The following is a 12,585-nucleotide window of genomic DNA, read 5'->3' as shown; positions in this document are numbered from 1 at the left end:
TAATATTAATACTCCAGTACAAATATACATGTTACAAATTCTTTGTACGATTGCTAATTATATATGTTTTTAAGCATTTATTATAGGTAATTCCCATCTGCTATAATCATCATCATCTTCTTTAGTTAGTTTCTTTTCTTTTAATATCGACATGTTTCTGCTATCAATTTTGAATTTCTTTTTGTGTTTATTATTCTTTACTTGTATGCCCTGAGTATCAATAAATTTTATCTATTTTATAAGTGAAAAAAAAAACCCATGTATTAAACATTTTTTCGCCGGAAAACCCTGACATGCCAATGTATGACTTGTTGTTTAAATGTAGCCGAAGTATACAAAACGCAGGGAATTGATTGATTTCTGGACTTTGCACTTCGCCTTTGATATTCCACTTGTTTACAACTACGTATGTTGTTGCATTCAGCACAAAAAGAAAATCTTAACGAAACTGTAAACCCCCCATCTTTTATCTTTATTTTCTTCTCCATTTTTGAAAAGTAGATACATGCAATCTTATTTGAAATTCACGTCTTTTCTTTTTAAATAACAAATGGTATCTTATCATATTTTCTGTACCTCTCAACCTTAGGTAGAAAAAATTACTGGGACCATGCCCTGGATTATGTAGGTGTACATGTTTTACCTATACTTTCTTGATGTCTGAATTGGAAAAATACAACTGTACAGGTACTTGAACCATATGTCTATAATAAAATAATCTAGTTCATCTTCATTTGACATGAAAGGATGTCCATGGGTTGTTATGAATTAGAATGGTGAATTTTTATATAAGGTTTTGAAGAAAAAATTACAATAATAATTTTCAAACTCAGAAGAGTGCACGTAGGTCTAAAAAACTGCAGATGGCTGTCTGCACACTTGTCATATTCTTGACAAAGTTCCTATCCAAGAACAGGCCCTAGTTTGATCAAATCTAGGAACTTACTTAATTAATATTTTTAGATATCTCTTGTGAATCAGATTGCAAAGTAGGGGGTATTTAATTTTCATTTGGAGTATCAAATCAAAACTATTTCAAGCTGCATATCTATTATGCTTTAATTTACAGTTTCTTCGGAACAAGAAATATCAATTAAAATCTCGACAAGAAAGTCACATAGCAAAGTTTATTTTGATTTGAATCATAAAACATCAATACTTGATGTAATAAAAAAATATATTACAATTACATCACTTTTCATGCTTCTCAAAAAGGAAAAACTAGAGAGAAAAAAGGACCCCTAGAAAACCTATGAAAAAAGACACTTCACAGTTAAATCTCTTTGAATGCTTTTCAGACAGGAAAAACTAGAGAAAAAATTGAATCTCTAGAAAACTTACGTGTACTAGAAATTCTATTGTAATTGCAAAATGTCGTTATAAAAGTTATTTAAGATATTACATTGTGAAGAGCATCAAGTACTTTTAACATATAAAAATGAAAATTGGTTGCATAAAAATATAAAAATAAAATAAGTAGTAAATAAAGCATTGTGAGGTCTTGCTAGACAAACTTAAAGAGAACAGGTGAAAATTAAAAAAAAAAAATATGCTTCGATAGAATAAAGCAACAATGATTTGGCAGTTTTTGTCATGGCTTTATTTTGAGATAAAATGTGAAATGAATAATCATACAATGCAAACAAATATGAATGACTGTTTAATGGTACAATACAATGAATATGAAATTCGAATTATGTATATTGGACTGCTTAATAAAATACCAAAAAGGTAATAATGATACAATATGATCACTATATTTTTTTTCAGCAATTGTGCATAAGATTTTGAAAAAAATAATATATTGGTATATCTCTCCAGGTATGAAAAAAATGTTTACTTAGTAAAGTGATTTTATATATTTTTTAACAAAACACATTGTTCTTTGTCAAAAATGATTTTACTGGAATGTCTCTTCCCCAATTTATAATTATGAGAAGAAGAAAATTGATATCTTTTTCGTGCAATAATGCATTAAATTTGTCGAAAAGAAAATCAATGATTTGTTCAGTTTCTCAACTATTCAGAAAGTAACTTTTTTGTTTGTTTGTTTGTTTTTTGTTTTGTTTTTGTTTTTTTTGTTTTTAGCAATTATTTATTCGAAAATGTACGCCTCTGAATGTCTCACCCTCAGATAAAACACGAAAATGTAAATAATGTAAAATACATCATTTTATAATTATATCACTTTTCATGCTTCTCAGAAAGGAAAAGCTAGAAAAAAAGAAACTTTAGAAAAACCTATAAAAAGACATTTTACAATCATATCACTTTTAATGCTCCTCAGAAAGGAAAAACTAGAGAGAGGAAAAAAAGAAACTCTAGAAAACCTATGAAAAAAGACAATTTACAATTAATTAAATCTCTGCATGCTTTAAATCTCTTTGTATATATATGCTTTACAATTAAATCTCTTTGCATGCTTTTCAGACAGGAAAAAGTAGAGAAAAATTGAATCTCTAGAAAACCTTTGTGTACCATTAATTCTATTTTTGTTGCAAAAGGTGCATATCGTTTATATGTGCTAACCAAAGATTAATAGTATTATTTATACATTTTCTTTACATTTTAATTTTCTTTTCTTTTTAAAATGTTATTTAACATATCATATTGTAAATAGTATCAAGTATTTCTAACATAGAAAAATAAAAATTGGTTGAATAAAAAATTTAAAAACGAAATAGGTAGTAAATAAGCATGTGAGGTCTTGCTGGGACAAAAATAAAGAGAAAAGATGAACATGTGGGAAAATATGCATTATGTATATTGGACAGCTTAATAAAATACCAAATATTTGATCACTATATTAATTTTTTTTCAGCAATTGTGCATAAAATTTTGAGAAATAATGTATTGGCATATCTCTCCCGGTATGAAAAGAATTATTTACTTAGTATAATAATTCCATATTTTTTCTAACAAAACACATTATTCTTTGGCAAAAAAATATTTTACTGGAGTGTCTCTTCTCCAATTAATAATAATGAGAAGAAGAAGGAAATTGATACCTTTTTTTCTGCAATGATGCATTAAATTTGTCAAAAAGAAAAGAAAATGAACTGGATTGTTTCTCCCCTATTCAGAAAATAACTTACAGTGATGATATATTTTTTAAGGTATTCAAAAAAGTATGTTTCTGCATGCCTCTTCCTCAAATTAAAAAAAAAAACTCGGATATACAGTGGTGATATTTTTCAGTAATTATGCATTTAATGAACCATATTTACATATACATCTCCCCTATTCAGGGAATACGATATGCATTGAAAAGTACATGTATTTGTATTTTAGCTATTTTACAAAACTGAGACATAATGTGATAACATGCATTCAAAAATGCATGTATTTGAAAGACCATATAGAAGGCATATACATGTAGAAGTCTTAGTCTTATCTTCATTATACTGAACAATGAAATAAAATCAAACTCATGGACGACAAGAAAATAAATTTGCTGTTTAAAATTTCTACACATAAAGTGGTAATCATCTGGGCTCATTTTAGAATCATCTATGTCAAAATGCAAACAAAATTTTGTCAGAGAATAATAAATAATATATTTTTGAAGATGCAATTGTATTATCTGGCAGATTTATAAATTTTACTGCCATACTAGTAGAATTTTGCAGTTTTTAAAACATAGCAAAAGAGTATTGCTGTTTAAGTGGAATTGAAAATGCGGGAAAAACAAACAATCTGCAGAAAATACCCATTATGTTAAAAAGATTTTTAAAAAAAACATATAGGAAAATATACTTCAAATGATGTGCTCTCTAAATAAAAATCTTTGCGAGGGTGACTTCTTTTTATTCAGAAAGAAAGCAAACTATTCAATGTTCATAGCTAAATTGAGATACAGAGGGTTTTTTTAATAACCTTTGAGATATCTCAAATAGAAATAAGAGAAAGAAATATGAGATATAAGATATTTAGCAAAATATCATTTAAAGGAAAAGGAAATAAACATGATAAGGAATGGATAATAAAAAGGATTTTATTACTTCAATAAGAAAGGAAGAAAAAATGCTTCGTTAAGCTTTGCCATCAAAAAAATATAATAAGAAAAAGGAAGAAGAAAGAAAGAATATCTTTCTTTAAAATACCATATATTGGGTAATTTTTGTGCTTATTTTGACAGATATTTCATACCAGTTCGTAGGTTTTTGTTTTTATTCTAAATCTGACTAAATATTCCGTCTAGTTGACCAATACACATAGGAATCACGGCGGATCTGTTCGGTCGAAAGGGTATGCTTACTCCTCCCTAGGCACCTGATTCCACCTTTGGAGTTTCCGAGAATCTGTGTTTTAGGCCCGGTTCACAGATTTGTATTGTTTTTAGATTGTTTTCTTTCCCATTTTCATTTTTTCAATTTTTGTAGAATTTTGCAGTTTTAATGAAAATTTAAATAAAATACTGAAAATACTTTGAGCCACAGATTATATTATATTATATGATAAAATTGTTTTTTAAAAAAAGAAGGAAAAAAAATAAGAAAATATACCCGGTACTTCAAATGATGTGGTCTCTAAATAAAAAAAACTTTGGGAAAGTGACTTCTTTTTATTCAGAGAGAAAGCAAACTTTTCAATGTTCATAGCTAAATTGAGATACAGAGGGAGGTTTTTATAGCCTTTGAGATATCTCAAGCCGTCTTGTTCCTCTGAAAAAAGAAGTCCTTTTTACAACACACCATTGAAAAAAAAAAACAACTTAAATTAAGATAGAGTAAAAAGCTTGAAAAATCATTACATGTACTTCAAACTTAAAACGGATAAAAGAAGAAATGCTTTATTTAAATATAAAAAAAATTTAAGTAAATAAGTAGAAATAAGAGAAAAAAAAGACGAGATATAAAATATTAAGTAAAGCAAAAAGTATGTAAAAATACCTACCTGGATTAGGTTTAGTTTTATGTAGCTACATAGGTAGAAATAATCTTTGGACTGGACCTGCAGATAGCTAGAGATGGTGACGTTCAGTTGCAAGAGCAGCTGTTCAGAAACAGAAAAGTGGGGGTTATGAAAAATCTGTTATAGCCTCTCACTTATCCCTGTTTTACAGTTGAACTTCGGTATCTCGAACACGGATATCTTGAAAACTATGGGTATGTAGAAGTAATTAGGAAGTGGTTACCACGTTTTTCTTAAGTATCTTACCCTCGATATCTCGAATCCTCATATATTTTGAAGTTTTTTCTCGGTCCCATCGAGTTGGAGATAATAAGGTTTGACTGAATTTTGTGCTGTCTGCTGCTACTAGAACTGACTTGTGTATTTAAAAAAAGCCAGGTGAGACCGTGAGAGTATGGTAATGAAGACAATTTTAAAAAAGCAAAGATATGGTGGTCAGGTAGATTTGTCATGTAGTAGCTAGGTAGGTTGCTTAGAATTTCTGTCAAGTTTTAAGAAAACTTGTTGGTGAATACATAACAATTAAAATGTGCCTTACACAGTCACTAAATTTTTTACATGTGGCATAAAGATTTTCATAGATTGAGTCAAATGCTGACTGACGTTTTTCATACTAATTGTTAGGCCATTATTTACACACTGAATTGTCGACGGATCTTTCCGTTATTTCCCGATCATGACAAGGAGCAAACGGCGGGTGTGACCGGTCGGCAGGGGATGCTCACTCCTCCATGGCACCTGATCCCACCTCTGATGTTTGGGGGGCCCGTGTTTGCTCTGCTCCTATTTTGTATTGTTTAATGGACTTTTGAGCTTGAATACTGTTTGTTATCTCCATTTATTTCATCTATGAAGACAAGGTTATAAGGAACACTTATTTTAAGTCAATACATGCAAGGTACTTTTTGCAGGTGATGATGGGGAAGACATGGGTCTAAGCCTTGGAATATATATCAATCGGTGCTATCCTTCTTTGGTAAATTGTTGGCTGATCAGTATTGAAATTGCTTATTTTATATATATCAAGCTTTCATAATATCACTTGTCAAATCATTGTGGAATGAAAATGTCTTTTCAATTTTGCAGAATATTGATTCATGACAATCATCAAAACTAACTCAGCAACATGGAGACCAAATACAAAATGGATGATATAGGTTCTTTTCTATCCAGTCTGGTAATATTTGTGAATTGTTGTGGATATTATCATACAATATGACAATGGAGTATTATCTCTCTGAAAAAGGCAAAATTCCAGTTGTTTCAAAACATGTTGCTTTTTATTTCAAAAGAAGTTTGTAATGGCTACTTCAAAAAAGCATAGAAATGGATATTTGATACTGTTGCATGGAATGGTAAACATTTTTTTAAATAGTATGGTTTTACAATTATTTGTATGTTTTATTGGTGTGTACATTTATGTGCAATTTTTCCTTGTTTAGTGTTCCATGCTAGAGAAAGCAGATCATGCCTCTATAGTAAAATCTTGGATCAAAAAAATGAGAAAATTTATCATTGTAGCAGTGGTGTTGGCAGAAACTTCTCTTTGAACAGGAATACAGTGAAAAGTTTTATCAGTTTCTGTACAGGTAAATTAATGTGGAATTTACGTGATATGATTTTTTTAAGGTAGTCCGATCCTCAGGTTCATAAAATCAGCAATTAAATAATTGAAAATGCTCACAAAAATATCTCTGAATTCACAAAGAAATGTATATTTACTCACAGTATTTCTTTAAAGTTAATTATTATAGTTAATCATATTATATGGGGAAAACTACCAAATCTCCAATATATTTTCAGAAAAAAGCGAATAGAAACATCAACTATGCATTTTCTAATTGAAAATTGATCAACAAACATATTTTAGGTAAAAAAAAATTATAGGTATCCAGCCATTCAGAAAAAATGCATGTTTTTTAATGCTTATTGTATTCTAGGTCTTCTTTTTTCTTCAATTATTTTATAATAGGTTGAGTAAAAAGATTGTGTTACCATTGCAAAACAACACAGCTCATTCAATTTCATAACATGCTAATAAGCATTGGTATCTAAGGCTAGATTCAAGAAAATCCTATTTCTCTAAAACTGTATTTATTTTTTTACTTTTTAAAGCTACAAATGAGAATTTTTTACAAGACCCCTTCTAACACTTCAAAGAATCTTGAATCATATTAAGATGCATAAAATGAAAATTCTTGCATGAAAAGTTTTCAATTTCAAGCTTCATGTTGAGACATTTTTAATTTAATAATAATTTTAAGAGTTATCCTTCCTGGCTGAGGATAGGATATCCTTAAGAGTATAGGGTTTGTTTACATGCACAACACAGAAAAATGTCACATTTCATTAATTATAACAACATATTACCATATTGAACATATTATCTGTCTTTTTTTTTTTTCTTTTTTTTTTTTTTATCGTAGATACGTATTAAGCAGATACAACACTTTATGAAGGTAACTAAGAAGAAAATGCATGTAGATTAATTATTAAGGATATAGGTACAATTCAAATGGAAACTATTTAAACAATAAAGTGCTTTCTTTGGTTGTTGATATGGGAATTAATGTTACAGCTGTTGCAGGAAAAATGTAATTTTTTTTGCAATAACTGCAACATTAATTGAACTTAATTCCCGTACTAACAAACAAAGAAATGCATTTTATTGTTTAAATTTATAACTGTACAAATAATCATTTAAAGTAGGATTTAGTAGATGAAATAGTGTATTATTGATATGTACGTGATTGTACATTTCATTGATGGAAGAGCCACTGCCCAACAGATCTGTAGAGATGATTTGCTTAGCTGTGTTTACTGACTGATAAATGGCAATGGTTTTCTTAAGAAATAAAGGAGATAATATTTAGTGGATGTAAATATACATTATTTATGCAATACTACCAGATTTAAAATGAAATGAAATCAATTACATGTATCTTCATTTGTACTTGAGATTTTCTTTGATCCTTTTAAAAAGAGATTTAAACATGTTTTTTTTTTATAATCATATGCAAAAAGATTTTTTTAAGATTCTTTCATTCCCAAGAATAAATTTATTTTATTTTCATAAATCATTGTCAACACATAATCTTCTCGCACACATTATATACAAAAAATGTAACGACATTGCCTGAAGGTGGCATAAGCTGAATTCTAAATAATCAATGTTAATATTGATATTTTATTAGATGTGTAGCCCACAAGCAGTTCAAGCAAGGAGAGAATAAGATCTAATTCATTGAAATGTGTTTTACATTTCAGAAAGTTTTTTTTTACATGGAAGTTTGGAGGATACTGATAAAGAATGCAAGAATAACAAGATAAGTTCTGGAGCTTACAATGTGTCTGATTTTGATCCCAGTGAAACATTTGAAGATGAACAAGATTCTTCAAGTACAGAGCAGCTTTCCAAGGAAGAGAAATCTAATAATAAAGCACAAATGTGTAATAATACCCCAGAAAAATTTAAAGACTAGGTAATGAGTGTAATGAATAACGTCTGCAGCCCTGGGTCTTTGGAGTTCAAAAAAAGGGTTCCGAATAACAGTAAGGAAAGTTCAGGGGGTTTACAGGGTACAGAAAAGAATGATGACATTAGAGTCGTACTACGATCAGAGTTTGAAAGGAAAGGGAAGAATCTTAGAAGATCTGGTCAGAAAGAGAGTAAATATAACGAAATCATTCAACGAGATGAAATAAATAATCAGAGTAAACAAACAAGAGAAAAATTAGGAATGAGGGCTGAATTAGTTGAAAAGAGGAGAAGAAAGAAAAATTCTATTGAAGAGGAGGAATGTGGAAATGGAAAAACTGAAGAAAAAGAAAAGTTATCTAGACATAATTGTTTGTTTTGTGATAAACAACTGAAGAGTAGAAAAACTTTGATGAGATGCTGTCATTGATGCTGGGAAGAAACTTCGATGTAAAATTTGTGACATCATAATTATGTAAAAAGCGAGATATACTACAGAAGCATCTTAGAATTAATGATTTTCAGTCCGTAAGACCTGCTTTGGAAACCAGAAGAAAAAGTTCTTCAAAACCGGAATCTAGTATTAATACAAAGAATGATAGGAATGTGGCAAGTGGGATAAATGAAGTTGAAAGTAGAACATGTAAACTTTGTCAGGTTCAATTCAGTTCAGTTTTTTCCGTACTGAAAAGGAGTTGTCTACCCATACAGCTATTCATAAGGTGTCTGTAGTCTACTTGTGTGGGACTTGCAGAAATGGATTTGATTCAGATGAGACCTTACAATATCATAATGAAAAGAACAGCTGCAGTGCCCCAGAGGTACCTGAGGAAACTAGCTTTAACTGTTGGATTTGTGACAAAGTGTTTGCATAGCAGAAAAATTTCGAAAAGCATTTGGAAATGCATAAAAATAATCAAGATTCTTGTTCAAAAAAGAAATGACAGTTTCAGAAAATACTACTGAAATCAATGTTGAACAAAGTGGAATGAGTCCACCGAGTAGTGAGCTGAGCAAGTTATCCTCAAATTATGTTCAGCAACAAGACATAGAAACAGGCTCTTCTCGTTTTGAGTGCACAAACGTGGAACAAGAAAGTGCTTCTAAAATTAATACATCAACTGACATTCCCACCTCTGCATCACAGAGTGACAAGAGTTCAAATGATCTGATATGTCATTTATGCGGACAAATATTCAAGAAGGCAATGGCTTTGTATCGTCACAAATTGGAACACGATGACACGGGGACGTTTCCATGTAGATTTTGTAACTTTGTTACCAATTCAAAAGACAGTATAACCAGACACGCCAAAAAACACCTGGCACAGCTTCCACATATCTGTAATAGCTGTGGCAAAGGTTTTACCGAAAAGTGTCATTTAACTTTTCATATGAACTCTCATTCCAATGACAGGCACTACCTGTGTGACGATTGTGGTAAATCCTTTCGTGCTCGGCAGTCCCTGGCTGCTCACAAGCGGTCACATTTGGGAGCCAGGCCCTTTAAATGCAAGTACTGTGATCTGGCTTTCATAACAGGAAGTGGGAAGAAAGAACATGAGAAAATCCACCTGAATAAAAAGACCTATATGTGTGATTCATGTGGGATGTCCTTCAGTCAGAGGTGTGGTTTATACACCCATAAACTCACCCACCATAATGACAAACAAGCAAAGATCTGCCCAGAGTGTGGAAAGGCATTCAAACCTGAACACTACCTTAGATCCCTCTTTGTCTCTAGGCATCTCAATCTGGAGGATGTGAACAGTTCACATCCTCCAGTTTGAGAATGAAACAATTACATTCGATCTTCTCGAACACACTGTTTCAAATAGATTCAATTTTCCTCTTGGCGGCGTATTATAAAGGAAGAATGTCGTTTTCCAGGAAATGTCTAGGAATGGAAACTAAATTTTGGACTACAATACTGCACTAATGTTAACTCACTGCAAAACTTCAGTTTTAAAGAACATACCAAGTCTGCAGAAAAGCAATCTAAAAGTCTTTTTTTTTCCTTTTATGAAACTTGCATGTACAAATTCTATTTACATAATTGGATTTTGGTAATTAAAATGTGTTTCTTATGAAATTGTCTCGAATTCGAGTCGGCTCCTCTCGATTCGATGACGAACCAGACAACATCTCCCTTAGTCCACTACCAAGATCAAATCCTTCAGGAAGCTCTAATCCTCCCGAGTTTGACCGTCCAACTCTTAGCAAACGTATCATGCCGAGGTCTTCCATAGACACCGGGCCACCACCACCAATTGGTAGGTCTATGTCTGTTTCTTCCTCTGATCTAGTGTCTGTTTCTTCTGGTCCAAGAAAATTGTACCGCTCCATTCTGAACACTCTGATCTGACCAGAGATGTCGCCTATCCACAAATTTTCATGTGAATCCACGTTGAAACAACTTATACTGCCAAACATGGTGGCTAGAACAATGGATTGAAACGTTGCTTCCTCGTCCACTACATGGATTAGGTTTGTCCCTGCATCCAGTATGTAGAAGTTGTCATTCTGGTCACTTGCAATTGATTGTGGTTGGAAAGGGTAGCTATTCGTGATATTAATACTATCTTCTGATTGCTCAAGTCTTTGTAGTCCCCTCTTTCCTGTATATTTCTTCACTTTAGGATACTTGAACTTTTTGTCTGTACTTACGAAATAAACACACTTTTTTGTCGTTTCGCAGAGAGCGACCTGTCCGGTTTTTTCATTTACAGTCATTGATGACTCTTCACAAAGATTGTACACATAAAGTGGCCGGATCTTCTTCTTTATCAGGTCAGTGATATATAGACCGCTGTTGTTTAAATGGGTGTTACTAGAGTGAGGCCGCGTAGCAATTAGCAGACGACCATCGTCGTACGCGTACAGTGAGATGGGGACGCTGTTTTCTGTGGTTGTTGCTAAGCTTAATTCTTGCCCCCGCAGCAACAGAATATCACCACTAGAGAAGGCTAAAACAAGTGTACCATCACTAAATCGAGCTATGTCTTGGAGTACGTTTTCGACATATTTTCTGTACATTTCCTGGCCATTTCGGGAAAATGTGGCTACGAATGGTCTATTTGTCAGAACCCAGCACTCGTTTTTGTCATCTGGAATTATCTTTCGAATACGCTCAAAATTATTACATTTGAATGACGTACTGAGGTAAGCGAAGAATGCAGACTTCACAGTACTTCGATAAGCATTTCCAATTCTTCGGAGAATTCGCAAATCACGATGACCATCGTTTTCTTCGTCGCTGTCCTCGTCGTAATCGCCGAATTTTTTCTCATCTTTGTGATGGTGACTTTTGTGGCAAACGCTACACAGAATACTGTTGCATTCATGACAGTGCTTCAGCTTTCGTACCTCTCGTGCACCACAGATATCACACATCTCCTCTTGTTTTGGCGCGGATTTAAAATAATTGTCAAAAAATCCCTGGACCCCATCTTTCGAAATGAAGATGTCCTGCCTGCAGATTGGACACTTTACAGCGGAGTCTGAATTGGAAGGAGTGGCGGCTATAATATTGTCGATACAAGGACTGCAGAACGTGTGAGAGCAGGGTAAAATTTTCGGAACTTTATCTGGAGTGGAAAATTGATAAGCACATATTGGACAATTAGAATCGTCTTGCTGTTGTTCATCCATTAATTGTGAAACCGACATGTAAACAACAAAATATAATAACTTAAACTCCAAGCAATGTTCAAACTTAAGCCGTTAGTCACATCACGATCGACAGAACAAAATTTTCGACATTCAATGAAAATTTTCAGTTTAAAAGATAGCTCATATTGCAGCACACAAAGTCTCGAAGTATTTATTTTTCAAGAACCATCTATAATTTATCTATAACACATATGGCACATCCTCTTCCTTTTCACCCGAGGAAAAACTTCCATGTTTTAATAACATCCAGAGAGAATTGCTCATAAATTTAGCTCTAGCAGGATCAATTTCAATTCTTTCCTGGTCCATGGGTTCCAAACACCACTGCCATGCAGAACTCTGCTATGTATTACGCAATGCATGGTCAAGTCATGAACTTAAGTACTTTACAAATATGTATCTATACCATATTTATCAATTAAGACCGCGGAACATTACATGTATCTGGCAAAATTGGAAATACGGAGTATGCAGCTTACGTCATTTCCATCTCTTACAATCAAAACATTTCATGAAAGACAA

General features: G+C 32.2%; 2 protein-coding genes across 2 annotated transcripts; one reads left to right on the top strand and one right to left on the bottom strand.

Annotated features, from left to right (window-relative positions):
- Positions 1-9,332: 9,332 nt before the first annotated feature.
- LOC133192895 (zinc finger protein 616-like) lies at positions 9,333-10,181 on the top strand. The gene has a single exon (XM_061328902.1). The coding sequence runs from the start codon at positions 9,333-9,335 to the stop codon at positions 10,179-10,181; it is 849 nt and encodes a 282-aa protein (XP_061184886.1).
- A 280-nt stretch (positions 10,182-10,461) lies between these two features.
- Positions 10,462-12,069, bottom strand: LOC133192894 (uncharacterized). Its single transcript, XM_061328901.1, has one exon. It carries the CDS (start codon positions 12,058-12,060, stop codon positions 10,462-10,464), a length of 1,599 nt encoding a protein of 532 aa, XP_061184885.1. The 5' UTR covers positions 12,061-12,069.
- Positions 12,070-12,585: the final 516 nt, after the last annotated feature.

This window comes from Saccostrea echinata, unplaced genomic scaffold (genome assembly GCF_033153115.1).
Source record: "Saccostrea echinata isolate AGI-Se365-2 ecotype Australia unplaced genomic scaffold, CSIRO_AGI_Sech_v1 ptg000025l, whole genome shotgun sequence".
Taxonomy (NCBI): Eukaryota; Metazoa; Mollusca; class Bivalvia; order Ostreida; family Ostreidae; genus Saccostrea; species Saccostrea echinata.
This window is presented reverse-complemented; position numbering and strand designations above follow the sequence as displayed.